This window comes from Agelaius phoeniceus, chromosome 33 (assembly GCF_051311805.1).
Source record: "Agelaius phoeniceus isolate bAgePho1 chromosome 33, bAgePho1.hap1, whole genome shotgun sequence".
Taxonomy (NCBI): Eukaryota; Metazoa; Chordata; class Aves; order Passeriformes; family Icteridae; genus Agelaius; species Agelaius phoeniceus.
The window spans coordinates 2,847,536-2,874,595 of NC_135297.1; the positions used below are offsets into that span (position 1 = coordinate 2,847,536).

The window sequence follows — 27,060 nt, forward strand, 5'->3', positions numbered from 1 at the left end:
GTCCTCTAGAGTTGTTGAGGGAAAGCGAATCTCTGGATATGCGATTGTGGGAGGTGAAAATTTGGAAATAATAGAATCTGGACCTTTGAGTCCTAGTTGGTCAGCCCAGGCCTGTGAGCTGTATGCAGTATTGTGGGCTCTAAAATTCTTGGAAGCTGACGTTGGGACCATCTACACGGACTCAAAATATGCCTTTGGAGTGGTACATACTTTTGGGAAAATTTGGGAAGAAAGAGGGTTAATAAACTCCCAAGGAAGAGAATTAATGCATCAGGAACTAATTACTCAGGTACTACAAGCTTTAAGAGGCCCAAAGAAAATAGCAATTGTACATGTTAAAGGACATCAAAAGGGTCTCTCCCATTTGATCAGAGGAAACAACACAGCAGACAGAGAGGCAAAGGAAGCTGCTCTCAGAAAATTCCAGGATCAGGGGATAAGGAGAACGCGAGAGGATGAGAAAGTTCGAGTCCTGAGCTTCACAGCCCAGGAAAAGGAGAAATTAGACAAAATGGGAATAAAAGAGAATGGGGGTATTCGAAAATGGCCAGATGATAGGGAGGTACTGCCAAAATCTATGGCCCAAGAATAGTGCAGCAGCTGCATGACCAGACTCATTGGGGAACCCAAGCCTTAGTAGATCAGTTTACTATTAAGTACATGTGTATAGGAATTTACAATATAGCAAAACAAGTAGTTAGGGGATGTATAACATGCCAAAGAGTTAACAGACATCAGGCTTGAGAAAGGATTCCAGGAGGAAGGGAATTAGCACACCGACCTTTTTCACATGTACAAATAGATTTCACTGAGCTACCGAAAGTAGGGAGATACAAGTACTTCTTGGTACTGGTAGATCATCTAACCCACTTTGTAGAAGCATATCCTACATCGTGGGCTACTGCAAATGTGGTGATTAAAACCGTGCTGGAAGAAATAATCCCTAGGTATGGACTAGTAGAAATATTAGACTCTGATAGAGGTCGCCATTTTGCAAACAAAGTACTGAGAGAGGTAACCAGGGCCTTAGGCACTAAATGGCAATATCACACCTCTTGGCACCCTCAAAGCTCAGGGAGGGTGGAAAGGGCAAATGGAGAAATCAAGAAGCAACTCACCAAGCTCATGGTAGAAACTAAAATGTCTTGGGTCAGATGCTTACCCATGGCATTGCTAAACATGAGAACCCAACCTAGGACGGATGTGGGAATCTCTCCCTTTGAAATGCTTTATGGAATGCCTTACGACTTAGAACTCCCAGGGAACCATCCTTGCATCCAAGACAGTCAAATTCAGGGTTACATATAACAGTTAATGAAATGGAGGGAGGAATTAAAACGAAAAGGGCTATTGGGACAAAGACCCCCTTTGGATTTAATAATGCATAAGCGTAAACCCGGAGATAGGCTCCTAATTAAGACTTGGAAAGAGACATCCCTAACACCCCAATGGGAAGGTCCCTGTGTTGTCTTGTTTACCACAGAAACAGCCATCCCAACTGCTGAAAAAGGCTGGACACATGCCAGTCGAGTGAAAGGGCCCATCACTGCAGACACCCCCTGGGAGGTGACCAGTCGCCCTGGAGATCTACGGCCAACCCTGCGGAAGGCACAGGGACCTGCGCCAGCTGGGAACGTGAATGACTGAATTAGGGGACACAGAGCTATACCGATTGAGACTCTTGGTAAGAAAACCCCTACAGGACCTGGAACAGGAGTTCAAGTGCCCTCTGCCGTGGAAAACCTGGAATGAACTGATGCTTGCTCTTTCAGTAGTGGCTGAAGTGAGGCGAGAATTATTCAATTACACCGAGTGTCTTAAATGTTGGGAATCTTCTTGTTGGGCATGGGTAAAAGTCTTTTGCAGGGGCTGTAAAGACAAATGGTGGATTCTCCAGTCACATTTGGTGGGGAGTGCATGGTGTCTTACTTGTGATTGGGATTGGAGAAGAGCAAATCCATTAAGAGCCTTAAGAGAATTTATAAGGATCCCTGGAGAGCGGGAGATCCCTGACAGAGAAGCAGCGTCACTAGTTGAAAATCTAGAACAGAGAAGAGATTGGGCCCTGGCATGGGAATTCCAACACCAATTGCAGAGGATCACATGCCAAAACCAGACAGTCACATTAACTACGTTGTGTAAGAAGGGAATCCACGTTCCTCTGGGGTGGCAAGTGAGGCCTGACGAGTGGAACAGCACGATTCGCCGCTATTCCCGAGTCTATAAACAACAAAAACATAGAGAACATAGGGAAGAACGACGCAACTCTAGGAAGACAGGAGAAAGGGAATAAAAGGCAGCGGGTGGACCCTAAGTAGGTGTGGGACTTAGGCCCTGTAAAGCTTGCTAGGGACGGCAGAGAGTCCGTCGTAAAATCAAAGAAATCCTTTGCAGGAGACCCTTTGCCTGGAGGCCTGACAGCCTGACCTTAGGAGTGGGGGCAGGAGTTAAGGAGAAAGCCCAAATAATGCACCCCCTGAAGACTCCCCCTGCTGCCGAGAAGATAATGATCCCTGCAGAGCGACGCACCCGGGCTGGCAGGCGAGGCAGAGAGGTGAGGAGTAGTGGGGGAGAGCAACGGAGCACAGGAACAGGAACGGAGCACAGGAAAGCCCCAGGTAAAAGAGATATGAGTACGAAAGGAGAAAGAAATTTGTTGCTAGGACCCTGCCCTGCATACCCAATAACACGAGACTGCTGGCAAAACTTCACATGAACTCACACTGCAGAGGTAGTTTGTCTCTGGTCGAAAGATACACAGGGCCTTTCTTTTAAATTTATAATAGATACTAAAACGCACTCTACCACTGCTGAACCTCACAATATCACCACTCCACCTGCACCTCCAGTTATACTCACCCCAAACATTTTCAAATCTGGACCTTATATAATCAGGAAAACTGGTCAACAACAAATATTATTCAATCCGGCACGGTGTCTCAAACAGGTCGAACTGCTGATGCAGACCAATGCTTCAGACATCCAGCCAGCTTGTTCTCCGTTTTTGCAAACATCCTTTGAAGGCTGGACCATTTGGCTCTGGAAACGCAGCTCTTTTAAAACAAGGAAACCTAGAGATGTGACCGGTGTTCTAGGCACAGGATTGGAAATTCTGAATAGCATTGATTCGGAAGCACTAATGAACAAATTGGCTGCTACAACTAGAGATCTGTCCAAATTACAGCAACCACTGAAGTCATCTCTGTTAGCCTTGGGGACACACCAGTGGATGCTGTCAAACTTTTTGCCAAATTGGGAAAGAGTAAATGTGAATGATCACAAATTGGTGGTTGATGTGCTGCACAAAATAATGTTTCCTTAGCCCTCAGCTGTATCCAAGCACAATTGTGGATGCAGTCAGTTTCTGCCTCGATTATAAGAGAAGGCGAGGAAGGCACTTTCCCCACAGAAATTCGGAAAATAATCTGGGACAATGCCAATGATTTTGAAAGAGAATTCCAGTCCTGGTGGAAACTGGTGAATTTTACCTATAATGCTATTTCAAATACAGCTACTGCTTTTGTTTTGACCATACACAATGCCTCTGTACATCTAGTTTTTCCTGTTATTGCATTAGGAATAAACCATGACGGAGCTGTTCTCTATCCTATAGAACATAGGGGATGGGCCCTATGTCAGTTTGATGGCACATGGCAAATGTTGATTTGGAATCTTGTATTATCCGAGAACAACTGGGGTTCATCTGTGAAGGCAATGTAATTATAGCTCAAGATATCTGTTTAGACACGGAGCAAAACATCTGTCATTTTGAGATTTGTCCTAACGAGACTTCTAAAACAGTTCTTACATACATAGGCAATGGATGTGCGTGTTTTAGAACTATTTGTGATTCTGTGCTTGTAGATGATATTGTGGTGGATACAAAGAATCACTACAACTTCTGTGCTTGTAACTTCACTAAGATTACAGGGTGTGATATCGCTTATTAAGCTCAAGTCACCTCTCACCACCTATTACAATCCAACTACACACTGCTTCACAAGCTAATGCCCACCCCGATTGGGATGAACTTCACTCTAATGAGACAACTGATGCTCCATCAAGACCTGATCCAAATCCTCGAGAAAATCAAGGAAAGCGGACAGAAAACCCTGGTGACTGTTCATCATGACGCAGGAAAAATACACCGGGTTCTAGAGAGGGTAAAGCAAGATGGCGAGCACAGGTGGTGGGATACCCTGTTCGGGTGGGCTCCTACTACCACAGGTGTCCTAAACAGTATATGCCATCCCATTGTTGTTCTTTTGATTCTGATTGTGCTTGGTTTTATTTTGGCAGCAGTTCTATTCGTTATGAATTGGAATATGATGAAAAAGCTAAGGAAATTGGCATCTGTAATTAGTGCACATAGCTTAACTGATGAGGAAACTCAGTTAACGCTTGCTAGTGTTAAAAACGCCAATCACTTGTTTCCAAAATTTTAAAAGTTTAATAGTAATAAAATGGTTATAAAAATAGTAATACAATTAGAGTAATAATAATTTGGACAAACTAAATTAGGACAATATGAGACATTAAAGACAAAGAGTTATGGACATCCGGGTACATTTTTCTGGGCAGCACAAGCCCGAAAAGGACCCCTGTTAACAAAGGATTAACCCTTAAAAACAATAGCCTGTTGCATATTCATACACTTCATACATGATGCATCAATTCCATTCAAATACAGGATTCTGTCTGGTCATCGTCAACTTCTTCCTCCAAATCCTAACAGTGCCTTCGAGGCGGGAAGAAGTTGGTTTCTTCTGATAAGAGGGCCATAAATTCTTCTTCTCTGAAAGATTTAGGTGTCCAGTGGCTGCTATCTCGCTGCGAGTCCTTTCTTTTTAAAAAAGTATCCTACATTGCATCGTTTCTATTTTAACAATTTTTATAACCTAAAACTATATTTAACACAGTACTTAAGAAAACTAATACAGCATTACTTTCTAACACAACACATAGAATATTCATTTTAATATTTGCGAAAAGGCAATCATAAAATACATGCATTTTTCACACTAGGAAGGAACTAAAAAGATTTAATGATAAAAATTGGTAAAAAAAAAATGGGGGATTGTAATAAGTAGCAATATGTTTGTTCATTAATTAAATCAATAGCTAAAAAATTATACAATATCAAAGCAATAACTAAATAGCTAAAACCGCTTGATTCTTAAATGTGCATCCACATATGGTTGCTTGGCTTGCAGGAATCGTATAGTGCTTTGGGAATTCCATGGTAAAGATATACCTTATAAGGAAAAGTTCACCCAGAGGTCACAGAGGAAGGCTGTAACAACAATCCTTAAACTCACAAGAATTGCTTAGGCTTGCAGGAATTGTATAGTGTTCTGAAAATTCCACTGTATAGATATGCCTTACAAGGAAAAGTTCACTCAGCGCTTAAAGAGGAAGACTTGGAGCCTTCATCCCACGACCACCAGAAGGCAGAAAAAGACCCCCTAGCAACTGAACGAGCAAGAGCAAAAGACAGACCACGTCATCCCTGAACCCGGGAGAAAAAGGCAATAAAAGGTGAACCTTGGGAATAGGAACGGTGCGAGCCTAGAGGAGCGGAGACTCCCGGCCACCCCGCGCTGAACTTTGCTTATTCTTGCTTGCATAATAATAATAATAAAAATAAAAATTGTATGATCCTTAAATCCAGTGAACTCGTTTATCACACCCATGAAATGTTGCGTCTCACGCAAAGAAGAAAGAAGCCACAAGCCAACATTCTTCTTTATTGCTACACTGTTTTCTTTGGTTACTTCTCTAATAGGAATGACTTTGGGGTGTGATTTGTTTGTTTCTCTCTTTCGTTCCTTGGGCCGCGCGGCGGTTCCTCCGTTGGGTTCACGGGGCAACGGAGGAACGGCCGCGAGCTCCGGCGGCTCCGCAGCAGCAGCAGCAGCAGCAGCAGCAGCAGCAGCAGCGCTTTTCTCAATCGATTTTCCGATCGACTTTTCCCTCGCTCCGCATCCCCTTCTCCCTCCCACTCACTGTATTCCCGTCCCGTTCCGTGCCGGGCCGTGCCGTCCGTGTTCCGCCTCTCCCAGCCCGGCTGATGCCGCGTCCCGCAAGGCGCCCCTCGGCGGGGCCGCCCCGTGCCCGCCCCTGCCCGGCCCGCCGTGGTTCCGCCTCAGCCGTGCTCTCTCCGTACCGGCTGTGGCGCCGCTGGAAGAGCCGCTTGCTCTGGTGCTGGCGGAGCATCGCGGTCTTTTGGCTCGGCCTGGCGCGGGCTCTGGCCCAGCCCCGGCCAAGGCCCCGGCCCCGAACGAAGCCCCTGCCGCGGTTCCGCCCGCAGCCGCTCCGCTGCCGCCCGGCTCCCGCCCCGTGGCCGAGAGCGTGGCCGGCAGCTTCCCCGCTCCGAGCTCCGCCGCTCGCCAGCTCGGCCGCCGGCCCCGAGCCGCCGCAGCCCGGGGCGGCTCGGCAAGCAGCAGCGCGCCGGGCGGGCGGGTGCCCCGGGCAGAAGAGCGGCAGCGCGGTGCCGCCCGCACGGGCGGAGAAGCCTCCCCTGGAGCAGCTCTACCGGCAGGGCCCGCTGCTGGGCAGCGGCGGCTGCGGCAGCGTTTACTCCGGGACCCGGCTCGCCGACGGCGCCCCGGTAAGAGACGGGGCCGGCTCGGAGGGCGGCGGCGGGCGGCGGGCGGCGGGCGGCGGGCGACGAGCTCAGCCCGCCGCTCGCCTTGGTTCGCAGGTGGCCATCAAGCGAGTGTCCCGGGAGCGCATCTCGGAGTGGGCGCGGCTGGTGAGTGAGCGGGGCCAGCGGGAGGAGCCGGCGGGGCGGGCCGGGCGGGGCTGAGGTGGGGCCCGGCAGGGCGGCAGCCGGAACGCTGCGAGGGCAGCGAGCATGGAGTGAGCGGGAGCCGCGCAGCGCCCCGGGCCGGGCCGGGCCATGGCGAGCCGCGGCGGGGCCGGGCAGGGGCTGCCCGAGGCGCGGCGCAGCATCGGCCCCGCTGACGGCATCGCGGTCCCCCCGCAGCGCAACGGCGCCCTTGTGCCCCTGGAGCTGGCGCTGCTGTGGATGGTGTCGCGGCCTGGCTTCCGCGGCGTCGTGCGGCTCCTGGACTGGTTCGAGGTGCCCGAGGGCTTCGCGCTGGTCATGGAGCGTCCGCAGCGCTGTCAGGACCTCTGGTACTTCCTGCACCAGCGGCGGTTCCTGACGGAGCCCGTGGCGCGGGGGCTGTTCCGCCAGGTGCTGGAGGCCGTGCGGCACTGCAGCAGCCGCGGCGTCCTGCACCGCGACATCAAGGCCGAGAACGTCCTCGTCGACCTGGCCACGGGCGAGGCCAAGCTCATCGACTTCGGCTGCGGCGCGATCCTCCAGGACACGATCTACACCCGGATGTCAGGTGAGCCCAAGCCGGGGCCCAGCCGGGCAGCTGAGTTCCCCGCTTTGCTGGCAGAGGGGGAAGAGGGGGGAAGGAAGGAGGGGGAATCCTTCCTCAGCCAGCTGCAGCCAAGTTGCTTTTTGGCAGGGCAGGGGCTGGCTGCTGTGGAACGGGAGCTGGCTGGGAGGGAGGGAAGGAGGGCGGGAGGGAGCAGCATGGGCCTGATGAGCTGTGCCCGTGTCCCATAGGAACGCCGGAGTACAGCCCACCGGAGTGGATTCTCTTTGGCTGCTACCATGGCCAGCCAGCCACTATCTGGTCCCTGGGCATCCTGCTCTATGAGCTGGTCTGCGGGCACCTTCCTTTCCACACCAACAAGGACATCGTCCGGGGCCAGCTCGTCTTCCCGCCCCGGGTGTCTCAAGGTGGGGATGCGCCTTCAAGGCACGAGGGGAAGAATGGGGTTGGGAGGGGCAGCTGGCACATAAGCATCCTGCTCTTGCAGCTGGTGAGGAGGTGGATCTCCTGGGCTTAGCTGGAGGAGGTGGCACCAGTGCCTCTGCGCTGGTGTCCTCCGCAAGAGAGGATCAATAGGAAGCTTTTGGGTGCAGCTCTGAGCACTCCTGGTGTGGCCTGGGCACTGTGGAATGTGGGAGAGCATGGACAGGAGCCTTCTGGTTTCTCTCCGCAGAGTGCCAGCACCTCATCAGGTGGTGTTTATCCATGGACCCCACACACAGGCCATGCTTGGAGGACCTTTTTGAGCATTCTTGGCTGCAGGAGCCCTGCCTGGCCCAGGAGACAGCAGACATGCATCCGTGAGCACAGTAGGATCCAGGAGCCCAGCAAGCAGCAGCGGCACGCGTCTTGTCGCACTGGAAGAAAACCCTGGAGCGTTTCCCTGCGGCCGCGGCGCGGAGGAGAGAGCACAGCCGAGGAGATGATGCTTCCGCTGGTCCACACGAGCTGTGGAGGGAGCGGCTCCGTGCTGCCTGTCCTATTGGAGAAGTGGTGGCAGTGCAGTGAAGGTGACATGGATTGGGACAGAGGAAACATCCCCCTGCAGCTCAATGGCATCGTGATGTCCCCGCAAGCCGAGGCACAGCTGGCGTGTTCTTCTGGAGCACGACGTGGAGCTGGGAACACCATCCTGGAGCTGGCCGCTGGTGGGGCAGAGCCAATTGGTTTTGGCTGCGGTCCCTGCCTGAAGGACACGCTCTGCACTCCGATGAAATCAAGATGAGTCCCCAGCCGGCACAGGGGCGGGGGGATGCTGGTGCTTCCAGGCACGGCAGGGCTCGGCCTGGCCACGTGCCGGAGGTTCCCTGCTCGGCAGCACTGGGGAATATTAATTTTTCTGCGGGCCGCCGAGCTGCTTTTTGGTGGGACAGGGGACGGATGTTGTGGAAGGGGAGCCGGCTCCTGGCCTCGCTGACAGCTTCTGCCAGCCAGCCTGGCACGGGCTGAGGTGGGGGCAGCCAGCCTGACAAAAGCATCCATCCATGTGGATGGGGGGCGGCAGAGGGGGGGACGGGTTCTGGAGCCGTGCCCCAGCTGGTCTGCTCTGCAGGCCCTTGAGGAAGGGGTGCGTTTATGGGCAGGAAAGGTGGGGATTTTCCCCACCCCTGGACAGGTTGAATTCTCACATGGAGTGGTCAGACCCTCCTCAGGCCTGTGAAACGGTGACAGGCTTTGTGCTTTTTCTTGTTTCCAGGTCTTGTTTTGAATTGACTTTCATGCAATTGTTCTTTTGTTTTCCCAGGAGGATTACACCTGGTGCCCAGACCGGACAGGGAAGCACCTGCAGCGTCCGTGGAGCGTGTCCAGTGCCAGCGCTGCCCCAGGGGCCACGGTCTGCAGGGACAGCCCCTTCCAGAAGGACGAGGACCTGGTTTGGGATCGGCTCCTCTCCTGGCAGCAGCTCTCCAGAGGTGGGCACCCGGCTCCACAGCTCGGCTGGCAGAAGGGCTCCGGGCAGACGGCAGCGGGCACACGGGCATCCCGCTCTTGCAGCTGCTGAGGAGGTTGCTGTGCCGTGATTAAGCAGAGGAGGTGGAACGTGGCCTGCCACGCTGCCCTTCTCTAAAAACAGAGAATGGGTCGGGAGGTTTGGGCTCTGAGCAGAGGCAGCAGCCTGGCCCGGGCACAGGCCATGGCGGGACAGGGGGACAGGAGCCTGCTGCCACTGACCGTGGCTCTCTGGTTTCTCTCCGCAGGCTGCCAGCACCTCATGCCATGGGAACGGCACCGCTCGGCCTGCCAGCCTGGGAGGGCTGGAGGGCGGCCGGTGTTCATTTGCTGTCAAAATAAATTTGTTTGGGTTTTTTTTGTCATCGTCATCATCGGAGCGTTTCTTTCCTCCTTTTCCAAGCTTTTGGCCTCCCTTTCTCCAGGGTAATCTTTTTGTGTCCTTCCTCAGCCTCTTGATGGCATTTGGCAGGGGGGGTTAAGCAACGTGAAAAATTCAACAACAGCTCCTGTTGCCAACTGCAGCAGCTCCTTCAAGAGCCCCTTCCAGTGAGGTCTGCATGTGCCTTGCAAAAGGAAGTGCTTTGCAGCCATGGGGTTGTCACCCTGCTGCAAAAGCTGAGAGGAAATCAGAAATGGCAAAATGCCAATTTGGCTCAACCACCACTCAGGTTCTTCAGCTTTTCCCTCTGCCCTGTGATAGGGAGGCAGGGCTGGACTCCAGGAAGGTTCAAGTTCTTGGTGCTCCCTGGCATCAAAGTGATCAAGTAAACTCGTGTATGCAGGGACTGCAACAGGGCTACTTGTCAGAACCCAGGAAATTCCTCTGGCTGCCCTGGAGGACTCGAGCCCCTGTCCAGGGGGCTCAGAGACCTTGGCACAGAGCCCAAGACCCCTGTGCCTTTGATTTAGCCCTTGGAAAAAACGATTACCAATCTTATATGAAGAATTGCAAGTCATGAAAGTTTAAGTAGAATGATAGTGAATTTATCATGGGGTGAAAAATAGATTTTTGGGGTTTCTAGAAATGGGGATTCAGGGGGCAAGATGGAGCAATCGGGGCGTGTCCAGCCTTTCTCCTTCTTCTTCTTCTTGGCCTCCATCTTCTGCTGTGATGTTGGCACTTTTAGATTGGTCTAGAGTAGAAGCTCACTGTCTAACATAGGTGATAGGTATTGGAAAATAATTGTAAATATTGTACATGTAGATTTTAGTGTAAAAAGATAACACCGCCTCGGGGCAGACAGAATGCCTCTGTCTTGCTGAGCAGACATCGTCAGGACAGGAGAAAGAATTTTATAGATAAGATACAATAAACAACCTTGAGACCAGGAACGGAAGAGCTCTGACTCCTTCTTTGAGTGCCGGGCTGGGAAAAGAGACTTTCTAACGTATATCAGGGTCACTCTGACCAGCTAGAGATCCCGAGATCTCCTAAGAAATATTTTTTGAGTGCTTTTAAATGTTATTTTCTTATACATGTTCAGCTGTTCTAAGAAGTTACTTGCAAGGTCTCTAGGAGAAGATTTTTTATTAAATAAAGAAGGGGGAGTTGTGGGGGCCAGAGATCCAGCCAGAGAAGAGCTTGCTGTGCTGCCCTGGAGGGCCAACTCCTGACCCACTGACTTTGTAGTCTGGGCGAGCAAATATGACCCCCAGCTGCCTTTGCAACTTTATGTTGATCCCCCAGTACTCATTGGTCCTTCCCTTTGTGTTCTGCCCCTGAGCCCTTATCCCATTGGTTACCAGTTTTGTCCCGTCCCTTGCCTTCCCTGTATAATCCCGTTTTTCCCTGGTTCTGAGAGTTTCTGTCCCTGGCTCCCTATGCAGAGTGCCCTGCTCTTAATAAAGGCTTCTTCTCTGTGGAATGCCATGCAGAGCTCCAGCCTTTTTTCTCTGTGTCACCTGAAGAAGGAAGCTGAACATCACACGCTGGTCCGGGAGGAGGATGTGCCTGTGCCCCTGAGCTGTCCTTCTTAGGAGGCTCTTTAGGAAGGTTGTGGCACCCTTACCACAGCCACCCTGCCGCCACAGCAAGCAAGAGCCTCAGAAATGCCCTTGTTCCTAGAGGCTGTTCTTGTTCACTTGCTACTGATGAGTAATTTGGGATCACAGCCACCAGGACAGTCCTGGAAGCCCTGGAAGTTCCCTGCTGAAATACTCAGCATCAGTCAATTAACAATACAGAGTGCAATACACATACTCCAGCCACATGGCTCTGTCCCATCAGCTTCTCCGTGACTGGATGTGACATGTTTGGGGATTTCTGCTCTTTGGGCATTTGTTTCCTCTTGCATTTCATTGGATTGAGGCAGTTGTTGCATATAGGTTTTATGGGCAATTTTTTTTCCTCCATAGGGAGAGTAGAAAAGAATACAGGGAGAGTAGAATAGAATACAGCAGCATGCTTAGTTGGTTTATTAAAGTCAATGAGTTAGAAAGTAGTAAGCAGCTATGGAACTGAGGAAAAGGGAATATTAACAGACTATGATAAAACACTCCACAGAAAACACAATTATGCTAAAGAGTATCCTTCTCCTTTTGCAGAAAGGCCCCTCACCGAGGACATAACCAGGGTGGGACAGAAAGCTGCATCAAGAGCTTGTGGGGGGAAAGGGAGTTCTTTGTGTTGTAATGCCTATGGAAATTCTGTGCAGTGACAGAGCTCTTGTAGGAGCTGTAAATTGGTACAATGCCTTCAGGCCTAAATTCAAGCTAGAAGCATGCTCCCAGAGCAGCAGCCTTTCTGTCACTGCTCTTGGACTGCAGCTTCAGAAACGGGCAAAACAGACCTCAGCTTAGAAAATCTAAAAGCTCCTTTTCGGTTCCTTGATCAGGTTCAGGATATACTAGATTGCCAAGCAGTATGGATTCCATTTGCCACCTGTATGCCAGTTGTCTTCTGTTAATTGGGCAGTTTTCCTTATCTCTTCCACAGCCAATCCTCCCTCCAGGGGAGACATCTGCTGATAATGGGCTATTGAATGTCACTGCATGGCTGATAAGAACTACAGCATCCCATTGGGAGATGCTCCGCCCAGAGGGAGGAGCCAAGCATTCCTACCTGGATATAATCTTGAAATTCTGGAACACCAGCACAGCTTCTCCACTGGATTTCCCAGAGGAACAGCAGCTGCCTCTTCCACTGGATCTTCAGAGGAAGACTACACCTTTCTACAGGATCCCTGCTCCAACAGAACCACACCTGACACTCCAGGAGGGCTGCAGCCACAATTCCAATTGGACTGCTACCAACACCCTGACCCACAGGGTGTCAGGTTGTATTCTGACTCTGTCAGTGCTGTTTTGGTTTACTGCATTGTTCATTTTATCTTTTTATTTTCTTCCCGAATACAGAAACTGTTACTCCTGCTCCCATATTTTTACCTGAGAGTCACTCTTTATTTAAAATTCATGACAATTCAGAAGGAAGGGATTTACATTTTTCCATTTCAAGAAAGGCTCCTGCCTTCCTTAGCAAACACCTGTCTTTCCAAACCAAGACAGAGGAGCCACCTGTGTTTGACATGTAAATACTTAACACGAAAAAAGCAAGAGCCTCAAAAAGGCAAAACAGCTTGGTAATTTGTAGAAAGTAACTTGGATCAAAAATAAAATGTGTTAATAGATTGGTCTGAAGATGACATTCACAATTTTCCTGGTGATATTGTGCACTGTACTGTAACAGTGGATAGTAACTGGACATAGCCAGTAGGATAACTGGATATGCTTTTCAATCTTAGTATTCATTGAATTATTCATTGAATTCTCATCCTTCTGTACACTTCAGCTCTGCTGTAAACTTCAGAGACATTTTTTCACAAGCTTCTAACAAGTTACTCTGGATCCATAATTCCTGAGACCAAAGGGAGCCCAAATGCCAAGTGGGATTACTCTTTCTCAAAGCCTGGAGTCACACAGAATGAAGCAGTACTTAAATCATCGCGTGCATCCCATACACATAACAGTCCAGTTACTGACCATCTGCAATAATTTTTTGACTTTTGCTACAAATTACCTTCAAGAATAAGCTATAAATAATATCTTGAACCTATTTAAATTCAGGGTTGGCATTACAATTGCCCTAAAAAATTCTAAGGGGACCTAGAGCTGTTGCAGTAATACAAGAGAACTGTAAGTGTGTATTACTAGTTGTTATTCATATTAGGTAAAAATGAATCAGCTCAGCTTTGCAAAGCAAGAAACAAGTCATGGAGAGTTGAAATGATGGAGTTGGGACAGTGTAGCCAGTCTGCTTTTTGTGAGAGATGCTCTTAAGCAGTGGCAGTAGTAATGTACTCATCTCCTGTCACTTTGCTCCTTGTGATCTACTATCCACCTCTGCAATTTTTTCTGCTCTTGTTTTTTTCTTTATTTCTTCAGCTGAGTACCAAAAGGAAACACAGAACTGCAATGTTGCTACCAAAATAATAGATCTTTTTTTCAAACTAAAAAATACCCAGAGCTTTTAGGAAACACAACAGAACTGTTGCAAAGTATAAACAATACAAGATATTGAAGAGTATTTTGACATTATACTACATCAGCCAAAGAAATGGATAGTAGGGCTTGAGGAACAAGGATAGAAATGAAGTTTTGTTAAAAGGGCTTATTTTGGTCCCTATGTGGTAACTGCCATCACCCTGATGTAAATACTTCACAATCTCTTTAAATTTTCCTAAATTGTATGATTTTTTCATCAGCTATGATTTTTTAAATTTCTCCTGCACCCATAACTGAATGATCTGAGCACAATCTCCAAACAAGACAAATGGTAAAGTAGCAAAGGGCTGCAATAACTGAGCAGCCAACGGGATAAGCCACACTGGCATCTCTTGGCTTTGCCAAATCCTCTGTGAGTGCTTTCCTTTCTTTTCCTCTTTGGTTTAAAATGCAACACATTTTCATTCCTTCTGATGACTCACCTCTGAAAGAAAAAGGCAGTAGCTGTTTTTGGCAGGGTAAGTTGCCTTTGCAAATTGGCTCACCTTGTTGGCAGCAGAACTGCATTTTTTCTTATCAAATCTGCTCATCAGCTTGAGTGGGGAGAAGGCACAAAAGGATGAGAGAGGCTGGTGCAGCTCTGATGGTGTGAGGATCCAATGGTGCAAAGAGCTGGAAGGTGAAATCCCTTTTCTTGAGTTCAGGGTCATTAGGGAAAGGGAGGGTGTGCCTGAGAGCTCAGTTCTGTCAGCCATATTCACCTAGTAAAAGGTTTTTTTCCTGCACCTGTGTGTGTGGCCCATGCCAAGGGATGGCAGCTCTTTCTGTTGTGGGGGCATTGCAGCCTCCAACTGCAGACTATGCAACCTGAGCTGCATTGAAATGTGTTCTCCAGGGCTCCGTTTTGGGGCTGGTCCTGGTTAACATCTTTATTGATGATCTGGAGGAGGGCATTGAGAGCACCCTCAGTAAATTTGCAGATGCCCAGTTGGGTGGGAGTGTGGATCTGCTGGAGGACAGGAAGGCTCTGCAGGGAGACTTGGACAGACTCGATCAATGGGCCAAGGACAGGGGCGTGAGGTTCCACAAGGCCAAGTGGCCCATCCTGCAGGTCACCAGCCGCCTCAGGGTGAGCCAAAGTGTGCCCAAGGGGCAAGAGGCCAATGGCACCTGGCCTGGATCAGCAGCAGTGTGGGCAGCAGGAGCAGGCAGCGCCTGCCCCTCTGTGCTGGGCACTGCTGAGGCCACACCTCGAGTGCTGTGTCCAGCTCTGGGCGCCTCGGGAAAAAGGACATTGAGGGGCTGAGTGTGGCCAGAGAAGGGCAGCAAGGCTCACAAAGGCTCTAGAAAACATGGCCCATGAGGAGTAGCTGAGGGAGCTGGGTTTGTTCAGTCTGGAGAAGAGGCTCAGGAGGGACCTCACCGCTCTCTCCAACTCCCTGGCAGGAGCGTGCACTGAGGGGGGCTGTTCTCTTCTGCTGGGCCTGCACTGAGAACCAGAGGAAGTGGCCTCACCTTGAGAGGAAATTCAGGTTAGATTTTAGAAAAAAAAATTCACTGTTCAGGTGTTCAGGCCTGGGAATAGGTTGACCAGAGAGGTGGTGTGAAACACAAAGCTGTGTTTCGTGTCAGGTACAAACAGGCGGTGTGTGTATTTGTGAATGCGAAATGTGTGGACCCCAACAATGGGAGAGCTCTGAATTCTAATAATAACTGAGGAAAATAAAGAATGGGAAAAGGTCTTTGAACCTATCTTTTATTTGCAATTAACCCTGGTTGATTTTGGAGCATTGGAATTAAGGTGTTAAGGATGTTGCTTTTTGCTTGCAGTTAATCCACAAAGAGCTCTGCAATAATAACCTTTTGAAGTATAATTTTAGAATATTACTTGTATCCTTGAAACTATAGCTTTGGAATATATATAAAGGAAATATGCTTATCTCATGCCTTATGGAAGCAGAGAAAAACAGCTTGAGAAAGGAAGATGAACATCACCTCAAGGATTTATGGTTTTGACCAAAGGGAAGCTGGACATCACTGTTGTTAGATTTATAATCTCTGCAATTAAAAGGTGGACCCACATCTGGGGAGCTGGACTCCACCAGATGGGATTCGTCTTTCTTCTTTCGGAAACTGGACCGCTACCATCTGAGATACTCCTTTTGAGATACATCCTGAGAAACTAAGATCACAATAGTGTATAGAATTGTGATGGAATAATTTGGAATAAAAATTGCTGATGAGTAAAAAATTGGAAATAGAAACTGCTGAAAAAGCTGATGAGTACCCCTATAAATACCTGTAACCCTCAACTATCGGTGTGCAGTTGGAGGGAAAACTTCCCCCACTGTACCCAGCGCTGTATTGCTCATACTTTACCATATTAAAGAATAAATTGATTGCTGCTTGAATATTGGCCTAGTCAAGCTTCTTATTCATAACAGAAACTAATAATATTTGTAGTACTTTTCGTGCCATTTTTATAATATTTTTCTCTGATAGTGTCAAGGTGGGGGGCCACTTTGGGGGCCGTGGAGACATTTCTGGGACACATTTGGAGCAGTTTTGGGTCTGGGGAGGGAATTCAGAGAGAACTTGAAGGTCTGGAGGACACTTGGGGGAGCCGGGTGAGCACTTGGACGGGGCACTCAGGGATTCTGAGGGACAGTTCAGGGTCCGGGGCAGCACTTGGGGGTCCAGGGGGGCCCTTGGAGGTCAGGGAGGGGAATTCGGCGCCCTTCGGGGTCCGGGAGGGCATTTGGGGGGCTCTGACAGGACTCTCTGCGGTCCGGGGGCGTGACTGGACTTGTAGGCGCGGGTCTAATACGGTTTAACAGGTCTGCGGAGCATCACGGGAGTTCGAGGCGCAGCTGCAATGGCTCTCGGAGGCGCTCGGGGCATGACGGGAGATGAAGTCCTGGCTGGAATAGCGCTTTCCTGCGCCGCGGAGCATGATGGGAGCTGTAGTCCCGGAAGTGGTTGGAACGCGGCGTTTGGGGGTCCGGGAAGGCTCTTGGGGGACACTTTTGCGTCCGAGCCGCGACTTGAGGTCCTCGGGGGGAGCGGAAACGCTTCAGGAGCCCTTGGGGGGAGCTCAGGGAGCTCCAGCTGGGCTCTTTAGGGCGCCGGGCAGGGCAGGAGTTTTAGGCGCGGGACTGTGTTTTGAGGGGCTCTGGGGCGGCGGGGGATGAGAGGAGATGAATTCCCAGAAGTGGCTGTACCGGGCATCTGTGGGGTTGGGAGCACTCAGGGGGTCCGGGGACGCTTTTGAGGTGTCCCGAATGGGCGGTGAGGGGGCACTGAGGGATCCTGGAGGGTATGGGGAACACTTATGGGACATATGGGGGGGGGGATCCCGGGGTTCTGTGGAGCGCGGGACATGACGGGCATTGTAGTCCCGGCTGCAATGGGGCTGTATGCGGCCGCGGGGCATGACGGGAGTTGTAGGCAAAAAGAAAAGATGGCGCCCATCTAGGCACCGCCCCCAGACCCAGATCGCTGGTGCTGATTGGCTGTGGTCGGTGATGGGCGGGAGCCTCTGCAAATGGGATGCGGTGAAGGTGGGAACAGCCAAATCACCCTCCTCCAGTCCCTCCCAGTACAGCCCAGTTCATTCCCAGTACAGACCTGCATAAGCCCAGTAAAGCCCAGTTCATCCCAAGTCGAACCCAGTTCAAACCCAGTGCTCCTCCTATCCCTCCCAGTACAGCCCAGTCCCTCCCAATACACCCGAGTTCATTCCCAGTCGTTGCCAGTTCCTTACAATGTCATCCACGGTATTTCCCAGTGTCCCCAGTCTTCTCTGCAATCACCCCAGTGTCCCCAGTTTGTCCCAGTATCCCCCAGTGTCACTCCAAATATGTCCAGGGACTCCCACAGCGTTCCCAGTGTTCCCCAGTATGTCCCAGTCCTCCCCAGTGTTTCCAAGGACAGTTTAATTTCTCACAGTGGCCGTGGCAGCCAAACCCAGCAGTGGGGTCAGTGCAGTGCCCATGGCCACAGCCCCTTGCAGTGGCCCAGTGCAGCTTGGGCTGATGATCCACCCTCACAGCTGGCCCAGGGCAGCTCTGCAGTGGCTTTGGTGGCCCCTCGGGCTGGCACACACCTGAGCAGTGTGTCTGTTTTCAGGGGGGAAACTCAGGAGTTTCAGATTGCTTCAAAAAACCCCAAAAAGGGAAAACCCCTCTTAGGCTGGGTGCAGCCAGCTCTCCAAGCACAGCAGGTCCCAGGGGAGTGAGGACAGACAGGATGGGGCTGGGCACTGTGGAGCAAGGTTGTCCACACTGGGTCAGAGCTCCAGGCACAGCTTCTGTGAGCAGGCCAGAGCTGCTGAGGAGAGACCCTGGGTCAATCTCAATCACAGAATGCTGCAATCACCTCTGCTCTAAAGAGAAATAAAATAAAAATACATCATTTAAAATAGGAATGTCTGTTTCTGACAAGTTCTTTGAAATCTTTCTCCATCACAGGAGTAGGAAAACTTTAATGACCCGCTCAGGGCTTTGGTGTTGTTTACATCAGACTCAATCCCTGAGAGTGTCTTCAAAAAACTTCTCAAGAACTCAAAGGTAAATTGAAACTCCAAACTTTCTTGAAGTTTTAATGGATCCCACTGAGGGACACGACTGGGAAAGTGTCCCCAGGTTCCAGTTAGAGCAGAACACTGCAGGCAGTGATGACAGCTGGGGACAAACAAGGCCAAGGTGTCTCTGGTGCTGAGCAAAGCTGGATGTGTTTGAGGAATGCCAAGGGCCAAGGCCTGAGCCCCAGGGCCTGGCCAGGCAGATCCTGTCCCTCCCTCCTTGCTCAGGGCTCTTGCTGGGATGGGCTCTGGCATGTGGGGATGTGCAATGCCAAGGGCAGGAGCATGGGGCGGCCCCTGCCAGGCTGCTGAGCAGGGACAAGGAGGCCATGAGGCCCCAGGCCTGCAAGGGTCACTTGTCTCCTGCTCCTGCCTCAGGCCCAGGCCCAGCAGCCATGGCCAAAGTGCTGCCCAAGTTGGCTCTGGCAGGGCTGTCTTGCAGCTGCTGCCCATGCCTGTGCCCTGTGCAGCCCAGGCTGTCCTACGGTGTCCCTGCCCTGCGCCTCAGTCCCTGCAGGCTGTCGGCATCCCCCAGCTGCCCCACCTGGCTGGGCCCTCCCTTTGCTGACAGCTCTGCCTCCTGCCTGCCTCTGCCTGCCCACACAGAGCCTGGGGCTGACCCAGACTCCTTGTGGGGGATGTGTTGCACCACAGCCCTGCCCTGGAAGGGAAATGCCTTTCTCTATGTTCCCAATCTGGGCCTCCCCAGCTGCCCTTGGCATTGATGTTTTTCTTTTTCAGGCTGTTCTCTACTAGGTCAAAAGAATCCACCATCTCTGAAACCATCCTTCAGTCCCTCCCAGGCCTCTCCTCTGCTGTCCTCAGTCTCCACCCCACTGAGCACAGAGCTCCTCTGTCCCTGTACAGTGCTCATGTGCTTGAGGCCATGGCTGCCTGGACCAGAAGGACGGTTCTTTTCTACAGGAAGGAAACCACAGAGCCCCAGGGTTTTGAAGGCAGAGCAGAGGCAGTCACCAGAGGCTAAGGCAAGCCAGGCCTGTCTGGCCTTGCAGCTTTTGTCTGAAAGCAACCCTTGGATATTTGTGGAGTTTTGGAGGTGGAATTGCATTTCAGCCATGAGTGCCTGGACCAGAATGACAGTTCTTCTCCACAGGAAGGAAAGGGCAGAGCCCCAGTGTTTCAAAGGCTGATTTGAGGCAGCTCCAAGGAGGCCAAGTCCAGCCAGACCTGTTTGTCTTGGCAGCTTTTGTCTGGGAACAGTCCTTGGGTAGATGGAATTTGGGAGGCCAAATCCCAGTTTTGTCCATGGGCCCCTGGATGAGAAGGACAGTTCTTTTCCATAGGAAGGAAAGTACAGAGCCCCAGTGTTTCACAGACAGATGAGAGCTGGCCCTCAGGAAGCCAAGGGCACCTAGACAGTCCTGGCAGCTTTTGTCTGGGAGCTATCCTTGGATATAAGAAATTTTGGAGGCAGATTCCAAATTTTGGCTATGGACACCTGAAAGATGATTTTTCCATTGAAAGAAAAGCTTGGCCCTCCAGTGTTTTGAAGGCAGATGAGAGGTGGCCCCCAGGATGCCAAGGCCACCCAGACCTGTCTGTTCTTGCAGGTCTCATACAGGAATCATCCTTCGATATAATTGAATTTGGAGGTATAATCCCAATTTCAACCATGAACCCCTGAAGGAGGAGAGTTCTTTCCCACAGGAAGGAAAGCACAGAAGTCCAGGGTTTTTGGGGCAGATGAGAAGCAACCCTCAACATGCCAAGGTCAGCTGGACCAGTCAGGCCAAGCCAACCAGACCTGTTCCATGTTCTTGGATCCTTGGGGCCCTGCAGCATCACAATTGCCCCTTGGTTCCATGAGGCCCCATAGTATCAAAACAGATCTTTGTTTCCCTAAGTCCAGTGATATCACAGTGGTCTTTTGGGTCCCCATTGGCACAATGTCCCCTTGATTCCATGAGGCCTTGCAGTGTCAAAATGGTTTCATTGGTTCCGTGGAACAGCGCAATGGCACAATGGTCCCTTGGTTCTATTGGGGTCCCCAGGATCGCAATGGACCCTTGGTTCCTCAGGGCATGGCTGTGGCACAGTGGCCCCTTGGTGCAATGGGGACTCAGGGTGCCAGAATGGTCTCATTGCTTTCACAAGTCCCTGCAGTGTCACAAAGAGCTCCTTGGTTCCACAAGGCCCTGCAGAGCCCCTTGATTCAACAAGGCTCAAAGTGCCAGAATGGTCTCCAGGATTCTATGAGACTCTTCAGTGCCACAAGGGCACTTGGGCTCCATGAAGCCCTGAAGTACGGTATGGCCTCTTGATTCCATTGGGCCCCTCACTGTCACATCAGTTCTTAGTTCCATGCAGCCCTGTAGTGTCACAATGGTCTCCTTGGTTCCACAGAGTTAAAATGTCCCTGTGGTCTCATGGAGCCCCACTACGATCCCCTTGATTCCATGAGGCCCTGCCGTGCTACAATGAGCCCTTGGTTAAACGAGGCCTTCCAGTGTCACAATGGCCCCTTGGTTCCAGTGGGTCCAGAAGTGTCCTAATGGTCTCCATGGTTCCATGAGGCCCCAGAATGTCACAATGGACTTTTGGTTCCGTAGGGTTCCATATGCAAACAACAGTCTCCTTGTCTCCAGAGTGTCATAATGAATCCTTTGTTCCATAAGGTGCCTGGCCTTCCACAGCCTCTCAGAGACCATTTACCCCTCAGGGTCCCCAACAGCCCTTCATGGCCCCTCAGAGCCCCTCATGGCCTCTCATGACCCCTCACAATACATCACAGTTCACAGCCCCTCATGGCCCCTCACTGCCCCTCACAGCCCCTCTCAGCCTCTCATGGCCACTCACAGCCCTTCACAGCCCCTCATGGCCCCTCACAGCCCCAGGCCTGGGGCTCCTCCCAAAGGAGAAGGGGTCAGGCCCTGCTTGTTCTCCTTTTATTTCGGTCCCTTCACAGCCACGAGTGCAGAAAGGCTGAAATGGAGCCTTTCCCCAGCGTTTCCCTCGGGGTTAACTGTGGGCTGAAGCTCTGTGCTGGCGCTGGCCCGAGCGCCACCATCCCTGCAGCCGCCAGGCCTTTGCTGTCCCCCCGTGTCCGTTCCCTGTCCCCGAGTCCCGCCCGGCTCTGGCAGCAGCAGCAGCCGCAGCGCAGGGGGCGCCGGCCCGGCCCAGCCGGGGCTCCCGGCCAGGAGCAGCAGCAGCAGCGCCGGCCCCTTCCCACCTGCTCCTGCCTCGGCTCCCAAGGGCTTTTTCCAGCTCAATTCTGGACTAGAGCAGCAATCACCCACACACAGCCCTGACTCCTCAGGGCCCGCCTGTGCTGCCCTGAGCCAGCGCTCAGAGAAAGAAAGGATCAGGTTCCAGCGCTGTTTTCAGCACTGTTTTACTCACCCTGAGCTGACAGCAGGAGGCTGCTGCTGCCTTTGCCTTGGGAATTGGAGAACCTGGCTGCTCTTGCCACTCTTCTGCTTGCCACTTGAAATTTATCTGTAAAACTGCAATTGCCTTTTTCGATCAGCGCTACCCAGAGTGCTTTTGTGACAGTGAATTTAAGAATCCTTAAAATCAGAGGGGTTTGAGAAAGCTGCAAAAGGCAGACTTTAGAGACAGCAGAACTGTGATGAGAGCTAAGTGGTAGACATAAGATTTGTCAGCAGAAAAGTTGTATTAGAAGTAGAAAGTAAGGACAAATAGAACAATGGGTTTTGTATTAACGCTTGGTAGACTAACTCCCTAAGCTACAGAAAAGTATATCTAGTGAGATATTAGGAAGTTCTAAGCTTGAGCTCTGTGCATTGTGTTTTAAGGCTTACAAGCAGGTATTGTATTCAAAATAAGCAAGCACTGTTTTAACCAAAGGTACCTGTGCTTATAGTGGTTGGATAGAACTACTGTCCATATGCTTTTGCTTTGTGGGATTAATAAAACAACTTTTCAAGTAAATTGTAACACTGAGTTCTTTGTCTGCTGCTGAGGACATGAGCTGCTGGCATCATCCCATTGTCATAACCATGTAATGAGACTGATGCTGGAAAATAAACAGCTCGAGACACGTTCCTCACCAGTCCTGTCCTGTTGGTGATTTGTACGTGGCCCCTGACTGGGAATTGGTGAACTCAGGCTTTTGGTCACAGGCATCATGATTAGCAGATCTTGAAATGCTCTCAAGTCCCTGAGCACAAAGTCAAGGAGAATTAAAGCAGCCACACAGGCCACATTTGCAGTGCTCAAACACAGCCCTGCTGCTGCTGCTGCAGCTGAAATAGAATCAGCTGACAGAGGCCATCACAGAAATTGCCTCTCAAGTGTTAAATCAAATGAAAAAATCCACCAGGAGAAAGAGAAACCAGAACTTCTCGGCTCACTTCATTGTCTCTTCTTCCGAGCAGCAGCAGCGAATGGAGATGCCCAGAGGTATTTCCAGCTGCTGCTGGTCCCAGCTGGAGCCCAGCCTGCTGCCCAGGCCCAGCGGGAAGCTGAGCCCAGCCCGGGCAGCTCCCGCAGTGTCGGGAGCTCAGCGCACGCGGGGCCAGGCCCAGAGCCCCGGGCACGGCCGCCCATTGCGGGGCAGCGGCGCAGACGGAATGTCCTGCGGCCCAAACCTCCTGCTCCTGCCACACAGCGCCAGCGCTCTCCCCCTCCTCCTCCTCTCCCAGCACGGCACAAATTCCAGCTGGGAGGAGGCTGCCCCAGAGAGGGCTCAGGCTCCTGCCTCAGCCTCAGTGTCCCTGCAGAGGAACAGGGCATCTTTCAGGCACTTCCACAAGCTCAGGGTTCCCATTTCATGGGGAATCTGGGATGAAAATGGCCTTGTTAGGAAGGACAAAAGCAGAGGGAATGGATTGGAAATTATTGGGAAAAATGATCCTTTGTACAGCCAAAGCTTACTAAGTCATTCCCTGCATTTCTCCTTTTCACATTCTTTCAGTCATCTCCTCAGAGGTCCAGCTTGTTCTGGTGCCTTTCATGAACTGATTGTTCTCTTGTTTTATATCAGTGCAGGAGATGTAGAAGCATCTGAACTGAACACTGAAACAAACTCCCTCTGTCAGCCCATTTTCATCTTCTACATCACTTTCAAGATGTCCATGGGGGTGTTGGAATGATTATCACACAGCTCTCCCTTTCTGGCTGCAGGCTCTGGAGATTCTTTCTCTGCATTCAGTCAGGCTTGCATTCCCTAACAATTCCTGGGAGCCCATCATGTTTTCTTAGGGTAGAACAGTAACAATGAAAACCTCACCAATGGCACAATTGCCCAACCCACAAGGAAAAGAAAGAACAAGCTGTACTGTTCTTAAAACATTTGTCCTGCTTTGCTGCAAGAGTCGTGCTGCATGCACGGTGTGAAAAGCCAAGAGAAGCTGCAGTTGGTGGCACATCTTGTGACAGAAGCTGCACCTGGTTCTCCAGGAAAGGTTCTTGGAATGAGCAAACAGGACTGTGGACAAGATTCTGGAAGAACTGGAACAGTTTTTAGGAAATGAAATGAAAACAGAAAGAAACAAACCAAGATGTTTTCTCTGTTTATTTCTATGCTCCCCTTTGCATTATTTCTCCATCCCATTAATTCCAAATGGATCTAACCTCTAAGATCCATGACTTGGCATGTTTTAGACACTGTCAAATACCATGAGCTATACACAGTTTGCCTTCCTCTGCTTTTTTTTTTTTTTATTTTTTTTGGAAAGCACTGCTGGCGAGATAAGTGCAGTGCTTGGGTCAAGAACAAATTCTGCATTCAGGGAATGCACTCCGATAGTGTTTGACCCTCAGCAGGGACAATGCACAGCAGCAACTGAGGGGATTCCTGTGCCGCTGTGCAGGAGTGCAGACTCCAGGGTCATGGCTGAACTCAGCAAAGTTCCCGTGTTTGGACATGTAGAGAGCTTTTTGGATTATTGGTTAGCTGAGAAAGGACATTTCGATGTGATACCAATGGATAAGGATAGGGGAAACAAGCTGGGAACTGAGCAACCAGTGCCCAATTACTGACGAAGGTCACAGTGACCTTCCCTGAAACGGGAAGACGGGGGAGAAAATCGCTTGCCAGAAAATGTAGTTATCTTAGGTAGAAAAGTTAGAAGAATGCAAACATAGAAGCAAAATAATTGTTAGAAGATAGAAGTAGGTGTGGTTGATCTAAGTTTGCTTTAACCAATAATGAGCTCAGCTTTTGCAATATGTATAAGCTTCAGTAACACCAATATAAATATGGGTGAGCTTTCAATAAACTTTGGGATTTGCTATTCATCGCATATGGCGTGTCGCATTTCTCCCGCCGGTTCACGACATGGACAGGCTCAGGGGCTGCCCCTGGGGAGCGCGGGGCTCGGCGCGGGGGCGAGCGGGCAGCGGACAAACGGACACGGGGACAAACGGCCCCAGAGCTTCAGTTGCAGCGGCAGCAGCGAAAGTAGCGGCAGCGGCAGCAGCAGTGAAAGCAGTGAAAGAAGCAACTTTATCGACTCCCTCTCGCTTCTCCTCTCCCTCTCCCGCAGTACCGCACCCTGTCCCGCTCTCCCTTTCCTGGTGTCCCCTCCTCTCCCAGTCTCTCTCTCCATGTTCGGCCGGGCCATGGCCCCCGCCGCCACCGGCCCCGGGCGGGGCTGCCCCGTGCCCGGCCCCGGGCGTCCCGCCGCGGTCTCGCCTCCGGCCGGCTCTGGCCGTGCTGGCGGTGGCGCTGCCGGGTGGGCATCAGTGCCTGGGGCTGGGGTGGCATCGCCTCCCTTTGGCTCCGCCTGGCCCGAGCCCGGACCCGGCCCCGGCTCCGGCTCCTGCCGGGGCCCGCGGAGGACACAGGCGGCGCGGCCGCTCCCGCCGCCTCCGCTGCGGCTTGCCCGGCCCGAGCTCCGCCGCTCGGCAGCGCGGCCGCCGGCCCCGAGCCGCCGCTGTCCCGTTCCCGGGAGCGAACGCCTGGGCATGGCCGGCCCGGGGCGCTTGAGGGGCATTTGGGGACCCTTGCTGGCCCCGGGCCGAGCGCTGACAGCCGCGTCCCGCCCGCAGGGAAGGCGCAGCAGGGTCTGAAGGAGCAGGACAGGCTGGGCTCGCTGCTGGGGCGCGGCGGCTTCGGCAGCGTCTTCGCAGCCATGTGGCTCTCGGATGGCGCCCCGGTGAGCGGCGGGGCCGGCGGCGGCCGCAGGAGGAGGGGGCGGATGAGGAGGAGGGCGGAGGATGGGGCTCGGCAGGGCGGAGGATGGGTCTGGGCAGGGCGGGCGGCGAGCTGAGCCCGCTGCTGCCCTTGGTTTGCAGGTTGCCATCAAAAGGGTGCCACGGAACCGCGTCCGGCACTGGGGCGAGCTGGTGAGTGAGCGGGGCCAGCGGCAGCAGCCGGGCCATGCCGGGCGGGGATGAGCCGAGGCCCGGCAGGGTGGAAGCCGCCAGGACGCCCCAAGGGAGAGCGGGCGTGGGGCCAGCGCAGGGTGCAGAGCATCCCGGGCTGGCTGAGGGCTCCCCGAGCCCCGGCACGGCATCGGCCCCACTGACGGCATCGTGCTCCTCCCACAGCCCGACGGCACCAGCGCACCCCTGGAGATCGTGCTGCTGGCCAAGGTGTCCACTGGCTTCCCTGGTGTGGTGCAGCTGCTGGAGTGGCTTGAGCTCCCCAACGACATCTTGGTGGTGCTGGAGCACCCGGTGCGGTGTCAGGACCTGCAGCATTTCATTGGGGCACGGGGGTTCCTGCCCGAGGAGGTGGCGCGGGAGCTGTTCCGCCAGGTGCTGGAGGCCGTGCGGCACTGCACCAGCTGCGGGGTCCTGCACAGAGACATCAAACCAGAGAACATCCTGCTTGACCTGCACACCGGGCAGGCCAAACTGATTGACTTTGGCTGTGGACCTACCTGCAAGAGACAGCCTACACTCACTTTGCAGGTGAGCCCATGCAGGGGTGTGCTCCTGGTCCTGGCATCTCATGGCCCAAGATCTCACAGCCCAAGCTGGGTGTGGCAGCAGGGATTCTCTCTTTTGCTGCCCTTCATGGCACTGAGATTTCAGCTGAGTTGCTTTTGAGCAGGGCTGAGTGGGGAGCCAGCTTCCAGCCCTGCTGGCAGCTTTTGCCCACCACTCTGGCCAGGACTGGGGCTGGGGCTGGGGCAGCCAGCCTAACAAAAACACCCGTGGGTGGGGTAGCAGAGAGGGGGGGCAGAACCTGAGCCCCAGCCAGTTTGGTGTGCAGGTGAGAAAGGGCTTGGACTGCTCCACTCACCTGGTTTGCTTTGTGTTCATAATGTTTTTGGGGCAATGAAGGCAGGGAGGATGAGGGCATTGTTATAAATGGTGTTCAGTTTGTGTTGAATTGGGGCTGGGTTGGGAATTGTTGTTTTGGGGTGAGTTGATGGGTGTTTGTTGTGGGTCCTGGGGAGGGGAGGTCCAGGGTTTGGTGGGGGCGATAGTCGAAGGGGGGCGGGAGGTGATTGGACAGGGGACTTGACCAATCATTCGACGCCCTGAGAAAATGATTGGTCCAGAATGAATATTGATAAGGATCAATGAGAACACCGGAAAATGACCAATCAACGTGCGGATCCAAACCCCACCAATCCTGGACCCGAGAGGGGTTATAAAATGAGGGTTTGGTTGGGTTGGGGTTCTTCTCCTTCTGAGGGATGTACTATATGGGGGGGAACCCAGTGTGTTTGGGATATGTTGTTATCTTTGGGTTGTTGCGTGGGAATTTGGGCTTATCTCAAACTCCCTGTGCTCTGTAGTTTGTTTTGATAAATAAGAGCCTATTTCCTTCTCAAAATCTGGCCTCGTTCG

General features: G+C 52.0%; 1 protein-coding gene and 1 long non-coding RNA gene across 2 annotated transcripts; both read left to right on the forward strand.

Annotated features, from left to right (window-relative positions):
- The first annotated feature begins 2,070 nt into the window (after window positions 1–2,070).
- LOC129131926 (serine/threonine-protein kinase pim-1-like) lies at window positions 2,071–8,281 on the forward strand. The gene is given in 9 exon segments (XM_077192458.1): window positions 2,071–2,138; window positions 6,063–6,162; window positions 6,476–6,610; window positions 6,704–6,754; window positions 6,989–7,358; window positions 7,586–7,762; window positions 8,029–8,153; window positions 8,155–8,182; window positions 8,220–8,281. Coding segments are annotated over 9 exon segments (1,116 nt in total).
- Window positions 8,282–8,346: 65 nt separating this feature from the next.
- Window positions 8,347–9,676, forward strand: LOC129131796 (uncharacterized). Its single transcript, XR_008535738.2, has 2 exons — window positions 8,347–9,268; window positions 9,554–9,676. It is a non-coding gene; the product is annotated as an uncharacterized LOC129131796 (long non-coding RNA).
- The last annotated feature ends 17,384 nt before the right edge of the window (window positions 9,677–27,060 follow it).